The sequence below is a fragment of the Columba livia genome, chromosome 5 (assembly GCF_036013475.1).
Source record: "Columba livia isolate bColLiv1 breed racing homer chromosome 5, bColLiv1.pat.W.v2, whole genome shotgun sequence".
Classification (NCBI taxonomy): Eukaryota; Metazoa; Chordata; class Aves; order Columbiformes; family Columbidae; genus Columba; species Columba livia.
In genome coordinates, this window is record NC_088606.1 from 5,569,461 (window position 1) to 5,592,714 (window position 23,254).

The following is a 23,254-nucleotide window of genomic DNA, read 5'->3' on the forward strand; positions in this document are numbered from 1 at the left end:
TGCTGGCTGTCTCTCTGTGATACTGGAGCGACAGAGCTGATGTAACATTCCCATTTGGGAAAGAAGTTAGTTCTGCTTATTTGCAGTTAATTTTAGGGATGACTTAAGCTACTTCCTTTCTCATTTTGCTGTTTCTTTTTGTAACGAGTGCTGTTCCTAAAGAATTGCCTGGTATAGATCATTGTATTGTTTCTCAAGCTTATGATTTTGTACCTTTGATGCTAAAATAGTTCTGTGCTGGCAGCATGTAACTTGTCTAGCTTTTGAAAACTGAAGCTTTTATCCGTTTGTTAAGCAGGTTCCACATGGAAACAAGGTATAACTGATCATTTAGCCTGTCTGCTGTGCTCCTTTGTTCTTTTATAAACATAAGTGGTGGGAAAGAAGAAAGACTGGAGAATTCAAGGGTTTGTGGCTTGGCTTGGAACATAATAGCTTTGGTTCTGTTGGTTTGCTTCTGTGGTTGAAGGTTTCAGTTGGCGTATTTCCCTAAAAATACCCTGTGTTACGTGCCAGTCATTTGTTGCTGTGTCTTTACAAAACATAACTTCAGCTGATGCATTGATTCATGGATTTTTTAAAGATATTAGTGAATTACACATTTAACTGTTCTTACTAAGTAAGAGAGTCCATGCCAGGTGCGCCATTTATGTTGCAAATGTTTGCTTACCGCTATTGCTATTATAAAACCTTACATTGAATTGCATATGATAGGATAGGCAGCACAGAACAGGACCAAATGGGAGAAGGAATGGCAGGCGAGAAAGACACGGAGGCATAAATGGATTCAAATATCTTCTTTCTTATGAGAAAGATCAGTAGGAAGAAAGGCGTGATGACATGAGAGTCAATTAGATACTGAGCTACTGACTTCTTATCTTTGATAGATATGTAGAGGGAGGAAATAAATGCTTGGGATAAATGACCAGTAGCTTTGTCATGCAAAGAAATGAATGGCCTGAACTGACTGAGATTGTGATGAAACAGAAGGTGGTGCTGTAACCCAAAAGAAGAGTGCAATGAGGTTTATTAGTTCACAAGGAATTCATTGTGCCCATTTACATTGATCAAATATCTACTCTAGATTTTACCTTGACAGATCTGTCTTTAAATAAGTTTCAATGGCTCCTCTTCTGTCTTTTTAGGAAGCAAATTCATGGAAATCAGACATGAATGATCTTATTAAGGTACACTTTGAATTTTTATGTTTTGTTTGGGCTATTTTGTTTGTTTTAAATACTGTCATACCGAAACAGTTTTGAATATACTTGCAATAACGCCACAGTAACTATTGCATACCTATATTTTTTTTAATCGCTGTTATGTATGGGTAACATTACCCAAAGTAAGATTTAACTTGTCCTTTGACTTATTCAGTCTTGGTGAGCTGTCTTGAGGGATTAATACAGATGTCTGGCACAAAGCTGCTGCCTCAAAACAGACATGGCGTGGGCTCCTAATACAATTACCATTTCATGGTTTCAGTCTAACTGGCAAGTCTACATCATTTCACAGTTGAACATGTATCTGTATTTCTTAAATCTTCTCACAGATTTCAACTATCTTATTGAGGTAGTATTTGTCAAAAAGCTTTATTTTAAAATGAAAACCAATATAAAATTGGTAAATAATTTGGTATAATGTCCTTTTCTCACCGGGCAAAACCAAAATCACGGGATCAATGCATTGATTTCTCTTTTGTTGTGTCCATTGGGCTTTGTAAAGTGTACCTTTATTTCTCATTTGATAAAGAGTAGCCTTAAAGCCAAAACTGATTCTTGATCTGTGAGACTTTTTTCTTCTGCTCATTCAGAAAATGCTTTCCAAGTCCACTCAAGTTGGAGCATTTTGGTTTTGTTTTGAGGCTTCTTTTTTCATTTATATTTTTTTTTTTCCATTTTTCCACTTCCTTTCTGGAAAATGAAGCACTCGATTTGGGGCCCTCTGGATTTTGTCAGGAGTGCGAGAATGAATGTGAGAACTTCAGTTGTGTGGCTCCTTGTTTCCCACGTACTCGGGTCCATTTTGTATTTAGCAGCTAATATATGCTCGTTCTTTATCTCTGTAAAAGGATTCTGCAAAGTAAAGGCTAAAAGTTGCTTCAGTAAAAATCAGCCAAAGCAGGACAGGATCACGGTGCTGTTGTGGGGTTTATTTTGTTGTTAAAACTTCTGTGTATTGTCTGCTGTTTCTTTGAAGAGTTTGATGCCAAGCGAGTGCATATATTTAGATGACTTTGTTTTTTAATATCCTTTTAATTATACTTAAATACTGTTACATGGAGAGATTTGCATGTAATACTTCATGTGTCTAATTGGCATCTTTTCACATGCTTATTTGCTTCATTAGCATTGCTTCCCTTTCATTACATCATTCAGTGTTTGTGAGCTTTTGGTTTTCTTTCCATTTGCTTGACTTTTAAATATATTTGCAACATATTGAATGTTCTTGAGTAATTGCAGTTGACTATAGTACATGTGGATGGTATTCCATGTGCTGGGCCTTGATTTGATAGTAGATTAATAGGAAGACTTACCAGTGTGTAGAAAATTGAAATGACAATCTCTGATTAAGCACTAGTAGTTCTGTTTCAATTTCACAGTCAAAAAGGACGGTTGCATCTGATCTTCCTGAACATCAACAGCTCAATAAACCATCCATCCTCCAAAATGTTAAAGTGCCCAAATCTATACTGAGGGATGCTGAAAGGATTTTGAGAGGAGTTCAAAACAATAAAAAAATTCTTGAAGAAAACTTGGAAGCTGTTATTCGCGCAAAAGAAGGGGGTGCCACGTATAGTTTTATTAACGCCTTGACAACAAACAGGTTAGACCCTATTATTCAGTGCTTTGTGTGGCTGCTCATTGTACATGCTCACCTTTTATCACCTCTCTTTTAATGTTTAGCAATAGGACAAGGGGCCATGGGCTTAAACTCTGCCAGGGGAAATTTAGGCTGGATATTAGAAAGAAATTCTGTACAGAGAGAGTGGTCAGGCATTGGAATGGCTGCCCAGGGAGGTGCTGGACTCACCGTCCCTGGAGGTTTTTAAACTGAGATTGGACATGGCACTTAGTGCCATGATCTAGTCAATGGACTGGAGTTGGACCAAGGGTTGGACTCGATGATCTCTGAGGTCTTTTCCAACCCAGTTGATTCTGTGTGATTCTGTGTTTTTTTTAATTCCAATCATTGAAGAATCAGTACAGCTGCCTGCAAAACTATTTATTGACTCTTCTTAGCAGTCATGAGGTGATTGTCTTGAACTTCAAATGTTTTTTCACTCTCCTGATGTGAATTTTTTGACAAGTACCTGAAACTTCTTGGTATGATCTATGCTGGAGAACTTAAATCTAAATTCGGAGGCTGTATTGTCTGGACAAACTGCTCTGCTGTCATGGCAAGGAGGCATTTAGCTTTTTATAGACAAACTTGCATTAATAGGAAAATTAAACAGTCATTCATAAATCTGAACAGAAGATGTTTCATTAACCTGTAAATGTTACAGAGTTAGTCACCCTACAGCAGATCTTTGGCTTTTGAACTTTTACTTAGTGATGCTCATTATTCCCGCTTGAATCATAATGGAAGTTCTCCTATTAAAATGCTCCTTGATCTTGTGTTTTCCTGAGGAGGGTAACTATTCTCTTCTTGTAAAGATGTTTTACAGGCATGATATCTGCTATGATTATCTTTTAAAGGAAGTAGTAATTTTGTCATCTGCTTTTTGGTTTTGAGTTGGAATGTTTTTGTTGCCTTGTTTTTTCAGTTTTTCATCAAAATATCAACCGACACCTGGCTGCCACTAATTCATACATGTTTGAAATAAAGTTTGTATATACCATTGGGGGGGTGAGGTGGTGTTTGTAGGTGGCATCATGTATAAGAGCAGATTTAGGTTGGGGAAACTCGAACAGAGTATGATTAGTACCTTTTGGAGACTGTAAACGTTCATAATCTTACTGTCTCTGTGTTCTGGGTTTCTCTTTTTATAGTGTTCATAGGTCACTACTTTCCCAGGAGCACATCTGTGCAATTTAAGAAGCACTGACCTAAAATAGTTCTTTCTTCTATTTCAGAGATGTATTGGAAGAGATTCGTATCAGAAAGACTGTGGATGAGTGGATTAAGGCAATCAGCGTAGAAATCCAGGTGCGGCTGGAAATAACAAGTTCAGCTTTTTGCGTTATATTTTTCCACCTTACATAGTTCTTTCGCATCAATAGTTAAACACAATTCACTCACAACTTGAAAACATGAGAAAGCTGCTTATTATTACTAGCATATAGTATCCTATAATAAAATATTTACCTCTACTTTAAAGCTTTAATTGCTTAATGAAAATCACTGGTCGCAGTTACTGGCTAACATGAAAACCAGGCCACTTCTTAGAACTTCAAAGTTAGCCACAGACCCTTCTCATAGCCTTGAAGATAAAATCTCCTTTTATTACGTTTATGTTTTATCCTTAGGCTGAAATGGCAAGAAATGATTTGGAACAAGTAAAAACCGATCAAAAGTTCCCATGGATTGAGAGATCCCAAAACATCAAGGCTGTGAAGACCAATAAAGAAATTAAAGCAAAACCTCAAAAAATCCAAGGATGCTCAACAAAGAAGCCTTTATCTGCAGCGAAGCCATTGCAGAAGCAAGCAGCGGATAACACGGGCAAACAGAGGCTTAAAACTTACTTTTCTTCTGAAAGGAAAGAAAAAGGGGCAGATGTGAGTTCCTAAGTAGTTGGTTTCTTTTTTGGTAGTGACTGTTACGTTTTAGATTGCGGTATTCATGTGAAAAATTGTATGTATGACTGTGATAATTTTAAATGGGAGCGATAGCCCTGTCCTGTAAATTTCGGTTGTCAGAATTATCCTCGTTTCCATGTGCTGTAGAAGCCTAGGCTAAGTGTGTATAGCAGTGTGGAATTCATTGTCATGTTACAAATTTATTTTACCCAGCACCTACTATTTTATTCAGCTGCTGGTAAGCTGCTTGTATGTATTCTGTACGTAAATGTTTTCAAGGGTGCTTGCAACATATACTGTTTGTTGCAGAGCTTACTTTTTTCCTCTAGACTTTTGCAACACTACTGATGTGTTCAAATTTTCATAGAATGGTAAACTACTTTTATGTGTGTGTCAGGGACCTGTGAATGGAAGTGCAGTGGTACAAAACGAAGACTACCTGTGCCGAGTTTACGGGAAACCAGTTTACCAGGGCCACCGCAGCACGCTTAAAAAAGCACCGTATCTGAGATTCAACTCTCCCTCTCCCAAATCTAAACTTCAAAGACCCAAGGTGATAGAGTGTGTTAGAGGTAAGTAATTGTTTGATATGAATGAGGTGTTCCTTCCCAATTTTTCTACTAGAAATTCCATGTATAAATGAAACTATTGAATTGTAATTCAGCTGCTCTTCAGCTTAAAGCTTAAGCATCTACAATAGGGTTAAAAGATGCTCTTTCCGAAACTAAAAAATACCACTAGGTTTTCAGATTTGCTTGATGTGTATCTCACTTATTTTAGGTTGTCACAGAATCGACTGGGTTGGAAAAGACCTCAGAGATCATCAAGTCCAACCCTTGGTCCAACTCCAGTCCATTTACTAGATCATGGCACTAAGTGCCATGTCCAATCACCGCCAGGGCCGGTGAGTCCAGCACCTCCCTGGGCAGCCATTCCAATGCCTGACCACTCTCTCTGCAAAGAATTTCATTCTAATATCCAGCCTAAATTTCCCCTGGCAGAGTTTAAGCCCATGGCCCCCTGTCCTATTGCTGACTGCCTGGGAGAAGAGACCAATCCCCACCTGGCTAGAACTGCCCTTCAGGTAGTTCCAGAGAGTGCTGAGCTCACCTCTAAGCCTCCTCTTCTCCAGACTAAACAACCCCAGCTCCCTCAGCCTCTCCTCATAGGTCTTATGTTCAAGTCCCTTCCCCAGTCGTGTTGCTCTTCTCTGGACCCGCTCCAGCACTTCAATCTCTTTCCTGAACTGAGGGGCCCAGAACTGAACACAATACTCCAGGTGTGGCCTCCCCAATGCAGAGCACAGGGGAAGGATCACTGCCCTTGTCCTGCTGACCACTCTGTTTTTGATACAGGACAGGATACCATTGGCCTTCTTGGCCACCTGGGCACACTGTTTGCTCATGTTGAGCTTCCTGTCCATTAGTACCCCCAGGTCCCTTTCTGCCTGACTGCTCTCCGGCCACTCTGCGCCCAGCCTTAATTTATTTTTAAAAGGTGAGAACTTGGTATATGAAGACTACTAGTCTTGTTGCTTGTGTATTTTATTTTACCTCTCTTGAAACACTTATTTTTTTTCCTGTGAAAAACACCAGTATACTCATTTGAAAGACCAGCATGATCACCTCTTTCAGACTGTTGATTGTGCTGCACACTTGTAATTTAGTTTATTCTGTACAGATTTTTTTGAATAAGATTTGTGCTAGTAAGCACTTACTGTAGCAGTAACAAGATACATTGACTTCTGAGATTTGGATTGAGAACAGACACTTCTTTAAAAATACTTAATCAGCAGTTCTGCTTTTGCTGAGTCCTAAATGACATTTTTCTTCCATATTTATTGGACTCTTGTCCTTTATAGAAGGTCGCAACCTTTCCAGGGAGGCCAATTTAATCATTCTAGAAACAATACCTTGTAAAGTGGCAGAAGAAGTGCCCCCCACTCCAATCTCATTCTAATTAAGTTGTTTGGTCATTTGATACTAGTGGTTTTCTACTGATAACGTGTTTAATTCTGTAGTGCCAGTGAAATGTAAAGGCAGAGGTTTTGTGGAGTTGTAATAAGCTCCTGTGCTTTGGCTTGTTTTCTGTTGGAGATGAACAGAAATGAAAGAGAAATCCGTGTATTGGATTTGTGCTGCATTTGATCTTGCAGAACTCCTGCGTGTGACAAATAGAGTTTAAAAGCTATTTGCTTACAAACAGGATGAAGTCTGGGTTGCCTTTACCCACAGTGATTCTCTTCCAAGTCTTTAAGTCGTACCACAGCAGTACAGCAACGTATGTGCTTGCAATGGTAAAGCCACCATAAATTTCATTGCTTTATTTCACATCAAACTGCGATTACAGAAAGTTATGTTTGTGTCTCTATCTCTACAGCAAATAAAGACACCCCCTTGTATTCTTGTCTAAGGGAAGAAAGGAAGAATATGGAATTTTTTGCATGTTGCTTAGAAGAATAACACTTCAATTAATATGTGTCGTGTTTCCAAGTTTTCTAATTTTAATGGCTTTAGACTGAAGTCAGCCTTTGTTTGATACTGGCATTACTTGTCTTTGACTCTTCATATAAGACAGTTGGTCAAGCTGCTTAATGTTTGTGCTTTCCTATATCATGCCAATAAAACCCAAAGGTAATGTTCTGTGTTTCACGTGGGTCTCATGAAAACAAAATAGTTGAACGTTTTTGAGGGCTGCTATTCTGAAAGGTGCCGTTATAGCAGGAAAGTATAAGTAATAAAATTAGAAACAGATCTGCACTCCTATGGTAGGAGTGTAAATAAAATGAAGTTGAACGAGCACTTTAAAGCACCAGGTTCTTAAAAAAAGAAAGAAAGAAATCTTGCTTGCATTAGGCATCGTTGGTTTTTCCTCCGCGAATCGGCACCCACAGGTTCCCTTGCCGGCCTTGATGTACCAGGTGATAAAGGCCTAAAAATTATTGGGAGTCCTTGGCCTTGGGTTTGATTGGCTGGAAAATCCAGACTTATTAAATGACTCTGTTTTGTTAGAGCAATCCACTGAGCTTGTTTTAAATTAGTGTTAGAATAAGGATGTTTATTTAAGACTGAGATGGCCATCTGGAGAGTCTCTTTTCAATAATTTTATAACTCAGCCGTTTTCTTTGCAAATAAAGTGCAGTGACTAATGCTTGGTTTCTTATGGGAAATTAGGAAAAAAACATCCAAATAATACTTCTATGAGTAAGAGAACATTTCTAAAAAAAGTTGGAGTTGTTTTCTTGCATAGCTTGAACTGATAGATACATGTAAAACACTAGGTTTTTAAAGCTAAGTTTAATTAAGTGTCTAGTTTCTGCCCAGTGCAAATAAACTTTTCAGGGGGAAATGAAAAGTTGAAAGCAATTAAAATGAGGTGCTGTGTGTATACAGTACTTAATCATCCTTACTGTGAGAACCTTGTTTTTACAAGTTGGCGGTATTACAGATATGTTGCCAATTTCTGCTTTTACTCAAAAGTTCAAGGCCGGGGAGACTCTTAGATCATGTGCTACGACCTCTGCTAAATCACAAGCCACTGAACTGTATCTATTTATGTTACAGAGTCCAGTTATTTGTCTTTGACTAAAGAACAACTTTTCTGGCTAACGTATGCTTTGCAGAAAGACACGTGCTCGTCATTTAAAGACATTAGAAATCCTGCCCTTAATTCCTTCTTCCCATACCTTATGGTTGAAAACTAAATGGAGCACTTCAAATTTTCCGTCTGATTTGTAGTGAGGTTTTGGCTCTAGTTTGCGGCTACTTCAGTTTCCAGGTGATTCTCCTTTAAAAAATGAAAAAGGCTTTTTAATGTCCAACCTATTTTAGTATTTACAGAGGGAGAGGATTTGTACGGAATGCAGTGTTATCATATACGGACGTCTTCTTGTGCTCCACCTCACTGGCATCCTGTTGAGACATCTGGAGGTTACACTTATCCCTTTGACCACACCATTGTGTTGTGATTTTTCATCTCATTGCTTATCCAACGTGACCTTAAAGTCTTTTTCAGAGACGCTTCCTTCTGACCTGTGTTTTTTCATTTAAGAGTTATGACTTGTTGGTTTTGTTTCTAGGCTTATAAGCCATAAGTTGTGTGTACAAAAAAGCCACTTCTTGAGTGAATTGTTATATTTGCTTGTCTGCACGTGTTGAAAGTCACGTTATCAATCTTTATTATCCCTAAATGTTATAATAATTTTTATTCTTCGGTTAATGAGAAATCTATTAAATGTGAACAGAGCTAAAAAGCGCTTGTTGCCATGTGTTAACTGGCCAGTGATACAGGAAGGGTGATGATTAGAAACAACAGAGGAATAAGATGGCATTTTTCAGCTGTAGTGAAGATATGGAGTTGGTTACCAATGTGGTTCTTTCCAGGTTCATTTTCCTAAAATAGCAGTAGAAGCACTTCTGTTTGATTCACAATTGTTGACTCCTTTTTGGAGGATGTTTTTATCCATTTAGATTAAAGTTAATGATTTCCCTAATGATATCCGTTGTTTGCAAAGGATATAGATTGAATAAGACCTTGTGTGACTGTGTAACGAGAAGTGCAACACTGCAAGAAACATTCTTCTGTACTATATGCTCAGGCATTGTTACATACAAATTAATTCTGGATGGCTATTTAACAATACATTTTCAAAATGGGACCAAAAAATTGGTGCTTCTTCAATGCTGGAAGTCAAGACTTAAGGGTATTTGTTATGGCTTTATTTTCCAGTAGCGGTGAGTTGTTAAATCAGGTATTTGTAGATTATACCTGTTTCTTTGAGTACCTGTCAGTCTTGTGGCTGGAGACAAACTGCATGTTTATAAAATTGAGGTAGTTAATCAGATGAACAAGAGATCATTTCAACTATGTTCTATATTCTTTCTTTTTTATGCCAGGCTTGCAGGCTGTTCTAATACTGTATTTCAAACCTAAATCATGGGTTTCTTCTTACCTGCTAAATCACACACTTTATTTCAACTTACTACCATCCTTGTGTCCTGTTCTTCATGTTTCTCTGCCTTTATTTGCTAGATTCAAATGTTCAAAAATTGTAATTGTAACTCCTTTGTTGCTGTCAATCCTGAGACATCTAACTTAGCACTTTTAGGTTCCACCCTTCCTATATCCCTCCCTTGCTCCCTCCATCCCACAGCAAAAATTATAACCATTTCAGTTGAAGGGCTTAAATTAGTGGCAGAATAATTATTATATGTATTGTATTATATTATATTATTATTCTGTACGTGCGTTGATGACATGTGGTTTATCTGCTCTTGTTTCAGGTACAAAGGTGAAGTCGGCAAGAACACAGACCTGTTCTCAGATGCAGAAGGTTGTCACCAGCCCCAAGAAACAGCATCCGTTATATGCACTTACCCAAGAAAATCAGTATCTCTTTAGTCCAAGCCAAGATGTACCTGCGATCCACGGCCCACTTGAAGGCCACCTCATTCCTATGGCTGTTCCACTCGGTAGGAGCAACTAACTTGTAGAAGGGGTGTGTGAAGGTTAATTACTGCTACTCATGGAAATACAACTTACATTTTATTAAGTCAGTGATTTGCTCTGGCCCGGGAGATTTGCAGCTGCCTTTCTCGTGGGAAATCTACCCGGGAGAACAGTTTAAAATGGGCTCGTTCTCCTCATTCTTCATGCTGGATGTCTGGTGACATCTTGACAGAGCAATTATTCATTTAGCCCTACATACCTTCTTTGGTACACTTTACATTTCTAGGTTTCTTGTTCTGGCTTTAAGTTTGGTATCTGTGTAAGCAAAACCGAATCACTGTCCCTTGGATCCAACATTTATGATGATTTCAGCCCTGTGATTTCAGTAGGATTGTGCCAAACACACTAAATTTGTTTGTGTGGCTTCTGTATTTTTTGACATCCAATAGAACCTTTATATAGGCCCTGTTTTGGGAATGGTTAATATTACATTGGCATTTAAAGAAGATAATTATTAAAAAAAAAAAGGTGTCTTGAAAATTTGTGGGATGCTATACTGAGGGTAATGGTATTTTGAATATGGTTCAGAAAACGTGAGGTGGGGGAAGAAGCATAGTATGTAATTTTTGAAGGGCAAACACATTGTAGTTATTCTGGTTTTTAGCAGTAGGTGTCACTGTAGTAAAGAAAAGTTAATTCCAAAACATGGCAGTGTTAACAGTTTCTGCTGGTATAGCCTTAAATTCACCTGGTGAAGCACTATAGTTAATGTTAATAAGGGATTTTTTTAATTGATCCATAATTGTGCAGTCTGTCTCACGTGAAACACAGACACCCAGATTTTAATTTTCATTAGTTGATTAATCCACTGACTTTGGAGATTTATATAAATCTTTATTTTTAAACTCTCCTAAGGTCAAACCCAAATTAGCGACACCTCAGTGCAGCCCGCTGGAGTAGTTGTAGGTAAACCACACCCTGTGACAGTCACCACCGCCCTTCCTCGAGTGCCACCGAAACCACCAGATGAGATTAAAAAACCAAACATAGCTGTAATAGAGATGAGATCGGAGAAGAAGGATCCACCACAACTGTCTGTACAGGTAGGTGTCAAGAGTGATGGTTATTTGTTTGTTTCCATAAATGCTAAGACAGTCTGCTCCCTCAGTAACTTAGACCTCAGTAGATAGTTTTCAGTGAAGCATTAGGAACATATAGAATAGAGGGGCCAAAATGTTGTCACACTATGCAAATATTTTTATTTGTATTCCAACAACTGCCTTTATTATTTAACCAAATAGAAAACTGTTTCTTTTGTAAGTCACCTACACAGGGTGTTTGTAGAACGGTTCTATGTCACATTTTATTTTTAAATGAGATTTTTGAGCAAGAACAAACTTTGAATAAAAAAAGAAAGTATTTAAATAAATGTCAGTTTCCTTAGGTGAATACTTTAGCCTTTAAGATTTCTGTTTCAAGCATAATAATCAACCCAAGAATGTCACTCTTGATTAATCAACCATAAGAGTCCTTACCTAGTGGGTTGGGGTTTTTTAAAAATATTTTACATGAGTCTGTTGTCAAGGAAGTTGATGTTTCTTACATGCTCATTATTTTGGATTCAAATTGTTAAGAATATACAGGCTCTCTCCACACACCTTTCAGATAAAAATAATTCATGGAACTCAAACAGAGGTAGAATATATGGCTTATTCCCTTGCTGTATCACCCCTCTACTCCGCCCTGGTGAGACCACATCTGGAATATTGTGTCCAGTTCTGGGCCCCTCAGTTCAAGAAGGACAGGGAACTGCTGGAGAGAGTCCAGCGCAGGGCAACAAAGATGATGAAGGGAGTGGAGCATCTCCCTTATGAAGAAAGGCTGAGGGAGCTGGGGCTCTTTAGTTTGGAGAAGAGGAGACTAAGGGGGGACCTCATTAATGTTTATAAATATATAAAGGGTGAGTGCCATGAGGATGGAGCCAGGCTCTTCTCGGTGGCAAACAATGATAGGACAAGGGGTAATGGGATCAAGCTGGAACACAAGAGGTTCCACTTAAATTTGAGAAAAAACTTCTTCCCAGTGAGGGTGACAGAGCACTGGAACAGGCTGCCCAGGGAGGATGTGGAGTCTCCTTCTCTGGAGACATTCAAAACCCGCCTGGACATGTTCCTGTGCGACCTCACCTGGGCGTTCCTGCTCCAGCAGGGGGATTGGCCTAGATGATCCTTTGAGGTCCCTTCCAATCCCAAACATACTGTGATACTGTGATCACTATTTTCAATCCACATGCATTTTGTTGTTATTTCACCCAGTTCTTAAATGTTTAAGGTGATTTTAAAATTTTTTTTCCCCCAAAGAATTAAGCAAGCATTTAAATCTTTGTTCTTAAAAGCAAAAACAACAACAAAAAAAGAAAACAAAGCTTTTTGATACAGTAATGGACATACCTTTATTACAAGCTATATTGTAATACAATTATCCCTTTGTTTGACCCTACCAGAGGTAACACAAAATGAGACCAATAACCAGCCTGCACGGTGGCTTTAGGCGACAGAGTGTAAATGAATTGCAAGTCAAACACACATTTGCTGTATGAATAGTTATGGGTATAGTCACCTTTTTCACATGCAAGGCCAAGCATCAGAAAATTAGAGAGCAAGAGAAATCCAGTGTTACAAGAAAAGAGGGGAATATTTCTGGGGTTAGTTTTTGGACATGACAATATTTTGTTTTTCAGAACCAAGTTACAATCAGGTAATGGTGTGAGAAAAAAAGGTCACAAGTTTAGTGGCTCAGTAGCAAGTAGAAGAAAGAATCTAAAAGGTTCAGTGATAGCTGAGGTAATACATAGTTTTTCAAATGAATGCTTTTTTCTGTCCTAGGTGTTACCAAATGTAGATATTGACAGTGCTTCAAGTGACAGTGTCAGTGTAAACCACGTTCCCCCAGGCTCCGAACCTGCTCTTCCTCCTGTCAATGCTGTAATACAGGTATTGATTGGTTTAAATGTCTGTGAGTTCAAATTTGTTAAAAAAGAAAAAATGTTATCTCATTATCTTGTTTTAGTTAGAGAAATTAGACAGTTCCCGGAAAAATGGAGCAATTGTTCTGAAGAATTTATAATGTGAGGCGTTTGTTTATGAAAATGGAAGATTGCAGCAAGATGCTTTTCTTCCAACATTAAATAATCATCCTAGCAAAACCCTAAAAACCCCAGTGTTTCTTTATCCTGTTAAGAGTTGTTAATCCTTTATTGGCCAATGTCTGGCTTATTTATACTGGGTTCACATTCTAGTGTGTAGACCGAGGATGTTCTTCATCCTTCGTCTTCTCCTTGGCTGTACTCGAGCAGTTGGTGGCATTTACGTGCACAGACTGGATGGTGTGAAAGCACCGTGCAATGGTCCAGTGATTGTTTTCCTTTAGTTATTGTGCCTTCTGTTTTTCCCTGGGTGTTTTACCTGCTGTTCTGACTTTGGGACGTAGGTCCTCCACAGTCCTATGGTCAAGGTAGTCACTGAATAACACAAAGATAGTGGACTAAAATAGTGAATGCTATTTAAAAATGATATTAAATAACACTGTAGAAACCACACATAAGTAAATTGCTTAAGATACTGCTAGGCTCTTGCATACCATGTTTTACAGTATTTTGTTTTGCTGTTTCTTTTTTGAATAAGAGTTACAGTTGTTACTGTAGAACTTTTGATGTTGAGATATTCCATTAGAATATCTCATACAGCAGGTTTTAATTCTCAGCATACAAGAAAAAGTTCTGATAATCTCACTTCATGCTATGCAAAAAATTCCTCCTAACTTTTAAGGTGGATAAGCATTTTTTCTGGATTCGGGCTATTGACAGTGACCGGTGATTTAATTGCATTCTTGTCTTGAAGTTTTTCTGCTAATGCATTTCCCCCCCAATATGAAATATCTAACAATTTCAATATGTCTTTATAAGGCTCCAGAAGATATACATAGTGAGGAGGAAGACACAAAGTTTCCAGGAACTAATGTCATGGATGTTACTGATGTCATGCAGGTAATTGCATTGCCGAGGTGTCCTTTCCTTTTAAATGTTTTTGTATTTGTTTTATATTATTCTGTCAAAACTGAAGGCACAATGTAGAAAATTATTTTACTAGCAACTTTAAAAATACACAGTATGAGCAATGCTAAACTGTTTACAACATTAGAAATTACTGTGTGTTACCAAGTAAAGGATCTTTGAAGAATTACAATAAAAAACTAAAATTACCTTTTATTTGGATGTGTCAGAATCCACTAGAAATAAAAGTAGTTTTCTAAAATCAACAGTGATTATAACACATAGATCTCACAATTTCAAACTCTAAATGTAGTGCATATATAAGATGATCTTACAGAGTTTAAGTAAGGTGACCTGTATTTTAAAATGTGAAAGTATTTTCTGAGGGTTCTCTTTGAGATAATTTTGGTATAGAACAATTTGAGTATGCTTTTGAGGTCCTAAAATGCTTTAGCAAGATATCATGTACGTGTATGCGAGTATATGTGTACAACAGGTGCTATTCATCTCATGGATCCCATTAAGATTTGACAAGATTTTGTTTTGCTGGATGCCTCGTTAGCGTGTCCGTACACCTTTAACAACATTGTTTCTGGATTATGATAACATGGGTTTACTGAAGATACTCTTTTACAGTTTAATGTTTTTAGGTAGCCAGTCCTTTGGTGACTTCTTGTCAGTAAGAGCTGGGGCTGACAAACGCTCCGGGTTGGTGATCCGGGCTGCATTGCACTGCTCCAGATGAAGAGCAGATGCAGAAACTCAGTGGTAGGTGGGAAAAGCTGCCTCTGAAGGAAGCGAGATGCTGCCCCCCTGGCTTTGTGCAGTATCTTGTGAGCAGCTCCCACCTCCTGCTGCATTTAGGGCTTAGTAAATACCAGGAGCTTGAAATTGCTGTTGCTGGCTGGTATTTCTCTTGAAGTGCTTTTTCCTCAAGCTTCTTCCCAGTGAGACAGACTTGCTGTGCGCATATCAAAACCTACCCCAAAACGTATAATTTTCACCTGTTCTGTGTACTCCTGATCCCAGGATTAGAGTGTACATCAAATATTCTATGACCTATGGGTCAGTATGGTAGATTAATTCTTAAAATGAATTAATAATTTAACATTGTTAGTGAGTTAAAACAGTCCTAAAAGGGTGCTTTGCCTATCAAAAGTGGGGAAATGCTTTATTCATTTTTAGTTTCAAAATTAACTTATGTTATTGGAGGTGAGGAGTTAAATCGATTTAGACAAGTTTCTTCTGTTTGCACAAAAAAGATGTATTTTATAAAAATAAATAGGAAAGCTACTTAACAAATCGGTTTATGAACTAACAAAAAATGCTGCAGTGTTACATTTTTTTAGACATGTATAATCGTTATTCATCTTTTCTTTTGTCATTTTTCTCCTGCATTGCTTTTATCTTTTATTTTTGGCAATGGGGCATATTTTAACCACAATACCAAAAAATGTTCCAAGTGAAGCATATGTTTGGCCTGTGACCACACAGACAATGTTCTTAAGAATGTGCAAGGCAAACACAATGTGGAAGCATAAAATCAACCTCTGGAGTGGCAGGGGTATTTAAGACATCAAAAGAAAGTGAAGTTATTGTTATAGAAGAGGCTTCAGATTAATGAAAAAATATGCATAAAATGCTATACAGAAAAATAGGTTATTGTTGTCTTCCCCCCTCACCCCTCTTATTATGAAAACTTAATTCTGTTAGAACTGAAGAGGATAAGTATTTGTGTGAAATATCCCTCTTTTTACTTCTTTCTTCACTTTTTTCTTCCCTGGTGGATATTACAAAAAGGCCTCAGGGTCCTGTCCCAGGCATTTCCTTTTCCTGCTATTTGTTTTACCTTTTCTACTAGAAGATACATATTTAAGAGATCACAAGGCTCATCTGGTCCAACGTTTCTTGGCACAAGCACGGTCTAGACAAGATGGCCCAACACCCTGCCCAGCTGAATGTTAAAAGCGTCTGACATTGTGGAATCACTGCTTCCCTGGGGAGATTATTCCTGTGGCTGATTGTTCTCATCTTGAAGAATTTCCCTCTTGTGTCCATTTGGAACATACACATGGTGGCAGCACCAACGTGCTGCTCTTCTTCCCCACTCCGACAGTAGAGGATGGAGGTCTGGGATACACGTGTGCTTGTGTATATGTATATATATATATTGTAGAATCACAGAATCATAGAATTGTTTCACAGAATCACAGAATGTCAGGGATTGGAAGGGACCTTGGAAGATCATCCAGTCCAGTCCCCCCACTGTAGCAGGAACACCCAGATGAGGTTACACAGGAAGGTGTCCAGGAGGGTTTTGAATGTCTCCAGAGTAGAAGACTCCACAACCCCCCTGGACAGTCTGGTCCAGGCTCTGGCACCCTTACTGGGAAGAAGTTTCTTCTCAAATTTAAGTAGAACCTTTTGTGTTCCTGTTTGAACCCATTACCCCTTGTCCTATCATTGGTTGTCAGCGAGAAGAGCCTGGCTTCATCCTCCTGACACTCACCCTTTATATATCTGTAAACATTAACGAGATCACCCCTCAGTCTCCTCTTCTCCAAGCTCCAGAGCCCCAGCTCCCTCAGCCTTTCCTCATAAGGGAGATGCTCCACTCCCTTAATCAGGTGGAAGAGACCCTCAGGATCATTGAGTCCAACCATAACCTAACTCTAGCACTAAACCATGTTCCTAAGAACCTTGTCTAAATGCCTTTTAAACCCCTCCAGGGATGGTGACTCCACCATTGCCCTGGGCAGCCTGTTTCAATGCCTGACAACCTTTCTGTGAATACGTGCTTCTTAATGTCTAAACTTCCCCTGGTGCAACTTGAAGCCGTTTCCTCTTGTCCTATCACTTGCTACTTGGGAGAAGAGACCAACACTCTCCATGCTCCAACCTCCTTTCAGGTAGTTGTAGAGAGCAAGAAGGTCTCCCCTCGGCTTCCTTTTCTCGAAGCTGAAGAGCCTTGTGTGTACACATGATACACAAAGACTCACAGTGTGGATTCCTCCAGTATACAGCATTAGACGCTCAGTCTACCCAGTAGCTGGCCCTGGATCTTTGCCCTCCTCAGCTCTGGCACCTGGACGTGCAATCCCCTGGAAGCCCCGTGCTCAGAAAAATAGTAGATTCAGACTTTCTGAACACAGGAGGTTTTGTAGGGCCAGTCCTTGCATGGACCTGCCTTGTTCAAGGGTGAGAAGCTTGCTCAGGTGACAGGAGATTAGAGTAAATGTGTTTTCCTCATCCCTGGTTGCTCTTTTGGGTGGTGATTTTTATACATGTATAATCATCAGACAAAAGCTCACAGGTGACACCTGCAATGTGGCCTGACCTTGCCTGTGAAAATTGCTTTACAAATCTTTCAAGAAATCCACGACTAAGTTTTGGATGGCTTTAATAAAAGACTGCATATATGTGTTTGGTAAAAATGGAACAAAATCTATACCACCTAATAATTTCAAACATTCTTTTAATTATACGAATGTAATTTGGGAAATAGAATTTCGGCTTGATACTTCATAATAAAGTACAATGATTAATATTCCAATCATATCTGAAAGACTTTCTAATTTATGCCGTAGTTTGATTTGGAGTCATGATAGATATTTTCAACAGTCCCCAGGGAGGTAAAATGCAGAATTGAGTGCAGAGTATTCAGGGTTTGTCTACAAAGTGATACACGTGCAAGTTTAGTCTGTATAATCAAATACTGACTATTATTTTATCTTTTTACTTCAGCAAAGATAATATATCACCCCAAAATCAAAATAATTTTCTTTTCATTTTGGGTACTGTTAAATATAAAATATTTTTGCACATAGTTTAGAAATGCCGGAGAACTGCAACAGTTTGTCAGATTACTAAATATGTGTAAGATTTATTGTATGTCCTTGGTTATTTAATCCAGATGTTTGTATTTTGCATACTTTCAAAAAAGATTATATTAAATAGGCAACATCAAAGAAAATTTATGGAGTAAAGCAGGCAGAAGAAAATGCATAATGAAACACTGGACAAAGACATCTTTACATTTGCTGTCAGAATGAATTATGGTTATGAATACATACATCCAAACAGAATGAACCTCTTATCAGCCTGTAAAGCATCCAGTGCCATTTCAAGTTTAACTTTACTGTCTTATTCCTATGCCCAGAACGGTTTGGGGATCTCTGTTTGTCACCCAAATAATACACGTATTCTGGTTTGCTTGCTTTGCAAGTTACGGCTTTTCTTTGAAGAATTATTTCTCTTGAAAGATTCAGAAGGATCCTGCTCCCCTCTAGCTGTTTGTTGTAATACCCATCATGGACCTATCTGACTTTGCAGTTTTAAGGTATATTAAGGTAGGAGAGAAATATTAATGCTGGGTTGGGAAAGGAGACAGGAAAATGTTACTGTCTTTTTTTTTCCCCCTCTGTTCTTTCTGGTTTTAGTGATTTCTTCTTTTATTAATAGAAAATATATAGTGGGATTTTTATTTTGTGGGTTAAAATTAAGTTTCATTTATATAAGTGAAAAGACTTTTTTCTCCTTTCACTGTGTTGGCAATTAGTCTTAGTAAATGCAGATTTACTGCGAGTTCTTTTATGCAACACCACATGCTTTTCACTGGTAATTTAGGGCTCAGCTCTTCACCTCTTTCTAGCATGCCAAATTTTCTTCTTAGAGACTCGTATTACCATTAGAGACATTTGTTTTTAACATTATGATTGAAGGATGCAGGTTCTCATCCATCAGGAGACATTTCTGAAGTGTTACATTGCAGTAAGATGTGTTGGTGACTCAATGCTGTGTGTATGCAGGGGGGAAGAGGAGGATGGCACCTTTGGAAACAGTCAGATGTTATAACCCACACTGAATAACCTCCGTAACTTTTAGAAATAGCACATTAAGGTTAAATTCAAAGTGTCTATGGGCATCTTGTAAATTGATTACCCAGGAATAACTTTTAACTTTCAGCTGCTGAAGTTAGTGAAAGTGTAAATATACACGTAACATATGCGTAAACAGTTAATATCTAGTCTTTAGCACTGGCAGCTTCATTAGTTTTGGCTTACTAGACACTCATTAACTTTTGGGAATGTATCTTTTCAGACAGGAGACCTTAAAGTAAAAGTTTCTTTTCAAAACCAAACCAAAAATCCAACCCAACCCAAAAAATCTAACCCAAAAAGTAACTGTAGAAAGTTTCCAAAACATTTTTGTTTAAGGGAGAAGCATTTCTGGAGTATATATTAAAGAAACCTGACTAAGTCACAAGTAAATTTCTTGAGTATTAACATGACCATTGGCTCCCTGCCCTGTGCAGCACAGGCAGGAAATATGAGCCAAATCATGTTTTACTTAGCAGTTTCTTTCTACCTCTACAGATTTATGATTTGCTAAGTTTAAAATTGTATCAATTAACTACAACGTACTAAGAATGGAGAACGTGGTTTGTGTGCTATGACACATCTACAAATGTTTCTTAAAGAAAAGAAATCTGACAGTTCCCTCAATGACGTTGCCTTCCAGAAACGCACCATAACTTAATTTACTACTTATTTATTAGGATCAGGAAGAGGAGAGGGATGAAATTCCAGAATTCTTTGAGCCTCTTCTGGAGCTTAATGGAGAGCTCAAAGTTGCCTCACCAAAATACAACGGTCCTTTATTTCCTCCAGTGGCTTCTACTCCTCAGCAGTCTTCTGATGTTTTGGATGAACTGATTCAAAGGAGAGAAACTATAGAAAACAGGTTGATAAACTGGTGAGTTGCATTATATCAAAGCAGCAAGAGAATATAGATGGAAAAAGGAATGACTCCATAAGAATACCTTCCCTTTCACAGAATCACAGAATGTCAGGGATTGGAAGGACCTCAAAAGATTATCCGGTCCAATCCCCCCATGGAGCAGGAACACCCAGATGAGGTTACACAGGAAGGTGTCCAGGCGGGTTGGAATGTCTCCAGAGTAGGAGACTCCACAACCTCCCTGGGCAGCCTGGGCCAGGCTCTGGCACCCTCACTGAGAAGAAGTTTCTTCTCAAATATAAGTGGAACCTTTTGTGTTCCAGTTTGATCCCATTACCCCTTGTCCTATCATTGGTTGTCACTGAGAAGAGCCTGGCTCCATCCTCCTGACACTCACCCTTTATATATCTGTAAACATTAATAAGGTCACCCCTCAGTCTCCTCCAGGCTAAAGAGCCCCAGCTCCCTCAGCCTTTCCTCACACGGGAGATGCTCCACTCCCTTCAGCATATTTGTTGCCCTGCGCTGGACTCTCTCCAGCAGTTCCCTGTGCTCCTGGAACTGAGGGGCCCAGAACTGGACACAATATTCCCGATGTGGTCTCCCCAGGGCAGAGTAGAGGGGCAGGGGAACCTCTCTCAACCTATTAACTACCTCCCTTCTAATCCACCCCATTGGCTTCCTGGCCACAAGGGCCCAGTGCTGGCTCATGGTCATCCTGCTGTCCCCCAGGACCCCCAGGTCCCTTTCCCCTTCTCCTCTCCATTTCCACTTCCTTCCCTTCTCCTTTTTCCTTTGAGCTGCCTTGTGTTTTATGTCAAGAACTCTTTTGTATAGTTTTAGGTGTCTTGGTGTTTGCCGATAACGAAACAGGTTTTATTCTGCCAGGGTGGAGCAGGAAATAATGGCAAAAATTATCAGTGGGATGTATCCAGCTCAGAAAGAAACAGTGCCCAGTGTTAGCACCTCAGAGAGTGAAGACAATGAGACTGTAACCTCTGACATTGGTAAGTAGGAGTTATTTTTCTCAGCAGATGGATTATCTCAGTTTTTGGCTAATTTTAACAGGCTATGTAGCCGTTGCCTGAGCCGAAGAGTTGATAATGCTCAACCAGTGAAACTATATTATGCAGAAGTGCATGCTTTAATTTGAGACAGAGGAAGCATTATAAGGACATTGAAATAAATTACATAAAAAAGGAAGAGAACACATAAAATACACCACTGTGCAAATCAACTGTTGTTGGCAATCTGAATCAGATTGTGGTTCTCCATGACATTTTGCAAAGCCCAAATGTTTGTTTGCCTTTCTTTTGTTAATCGATATGTCAAAAATTATGTCCCTTGTATAAGAATGGGAAACAAATGCATTTCTCCTGTGATGTCACTGACCTTCACTGCCTTCTTTTATGATCCTGAATCATTTCTCTACTATTTTTGATTTATCTGTAAAATTAAAAAAAAATCCCTTTTTTCAAAGTAATGTTGAAAGGTTCATAAAGGATAAAAATGAGTGGCTGTGGTACAGTACACGCATTTTAAGAAGTGAAACCTGGATGTGCGCTTTGTGTTTCTCTGTGTCCAGTTGAAGTTGCAGGTGGTGGAGGATTTCAACTCTTTATCAATGCTGGTGTGCCTGTGGACTCAGAAATGATAAGTCATTTCGTAAATGAAGCTCTCAGTGAGACAATTGCGACCATGCTGGGTAACGAGCAGGCTCAGAAAGCAGTTCCTGCCACAAATGCTCTTCCAAGTACAACAGTTAAGGTGGTAAGAGTCCAGTTTATTTAAGTTTTCTTACTGCAGTTTTAGGGGATCATGTCTTTGAGGCATGATGGTTTAACCATGTCCAAGACAAAGATGATGTAAAAAGACCAGAGAACTGAATGTGCATGATTTGCATTTTTCAATTATTCCTTATTATACCCCACCAAGCAAAAAGACTAAATCTATTTCATAAAAAAAAGAATTCCTTTTGTGCTGCATGCATGTAGCACTGTATTTATTTATTTACTTTAAGTCTGAGCATGAAACTGATTTCTAAAGAAAAGACTTGGTAATTAATTTAATGTTGTCAAAAGATAGCTTGTGGTATTTTCAGCAAAAAATAGCTACACTACTTTCTTGCGAAGTCACAAGAATGAAATAAGTCATGCTCTGTTTGATATTATTTTTCGTCATATGGGCTTGCAGCCATTCTTTAATATCTGTAAAAATGAGTATTAATTATTTCTAAGTTTGGAGTTCAGTAGTTTTCAGTAAATGCTTAAATGATTAGTAGAGCTTCCTGTAAGACAGGAGAATTTTCTCTGTTCCCTTTGATAATCAAATGGCATTTGGCTCTTTGGATAACAGCATAGCTGTGCTACAATCCGGTGTGGTGTAATATCTTTGGGATGACTGTGGAAATGGCTGCGCTTAGAAATCTAAATATTCACAAGTTTGTTGATTGATTATTCTATTCTGCTACGGTGCATATGGACTGAAATACCAGCTAGTGCCTGCTGTAAGTGACCAGCAGATTGTTCTGTAGTCGAAAGGAATCATCTCACTGCTGCAGGCTTAAATACAGCCATCCTGCACCGAAAGAGCTGTTCCCCCCTCCCCTGCAGATTATCATAGAATGTCCTGAGCTGGAAGGGACCCATATGGATCATCGAGTCCAGCTCCTGTCCCTGCACAGGACAACCCCACAGTTCACACCGTGTGTCTGAGGGTGTTGTCCAGTCTCTTCTTGAACACTGTCAGGCTTGGGGCTGTGACACCTCCCTGGGGAGCCTGTTCCAGTGTCCAGCACCCTCTGCGTGAAGAACCTTTTCCTAATGTCCAACCTAGACTAAGGAGGGTGCAATGTTAAAGAGCACTGTTCTTTGGAGCTTGATCTTCTGATACATAGAAACCTCTTCTAATAACCATTCTGCATCGATCAACGGCCCTTTTAAGCCTCTGTGTTTCTGTGCCAGCTTAAAGTGAAATGTTCTTAGGCTGAAATAGTGGTTTTCTTCTTACTATATATACTCATTTGCATGCTTTTGGAGATTATTTTTGTCCCATTTGGACTTTGATTAGGCCAAATAAAGCAACTGTCTGCACGCATACCATTTTTCAACTCCTGCTGATGGGCAGCACTCTTACTTTATCCAGTTTGAATTTGTCTTGGCCGTGGGTAATATTAATACGCTAATACACATATTTAATAATAACGTAGTCTGCAAGATGGGGTTTCCTCAGTCCCTGTGCTGTAGTAGTGATGCTCTCCTGCATTTATTGG

General features: G+C 38.8%; 1 protein-coding gene across 4 annotated transcripts in view; it reads left to right on the forward strand.

Annotated features, from left to right (window-relative positions):
• The window catches only part of KIAA0586 (KIAA0586 ortholog), a 76,695-nt gene that overhangs the window by 10,980 nt on the left and 42,461 nt on the right, over positions 1–23,254 (forward strand). For 2 of the 4 annotated variants that reach the window (XM_021292792.2, XM_021292793.2), the window contains exons 11-22: positions 1,146–1,187; positions 2,603–2,826; positions 4,080–4,152; positions 4,473–4,724; positions 5,143–5,317; positions 10,028–10,216; positions 11,109–11,296; positions 13,079–13,186; positions 14,158–14,238; positions 19,802–19,998; positions 20,872–20,990; positions 21,569–21,753. In XM_021292792.2, coding sequence (XP_021148467.2) covers positions 1,146–1,187; positions 2,603–2,826; positions 4,080–4,152; positions 4,473–4,724; positions 5,143–5,317; positions 10,028–10,216; positions 11,109–11,296; positions 13,079–13,186; positions 14,158–14,238; positions 19,802–19,998; positions 20,872–20,990; positions 21,569–21,753 — 1,833 coding nt within the window. The remainder of the gene's footprint in view (positions 1–1,145; positions 1,188–2,602; positions 2,827–4,079; positions 4,153–4,472; positions 4,725–5,142; positions 5,318–10,027; positions 10,217–11,108; positions 11,297–13,078; positions 13,187–14,157; positions 14,239–19,801; positions 19,999–20,871; positions 20,991–21,568; positions 21,754–23,254) is intronic. The other 2 variants (XM_021292794.2, XM_065063209.1) reach the window with 1 other exon arrangement.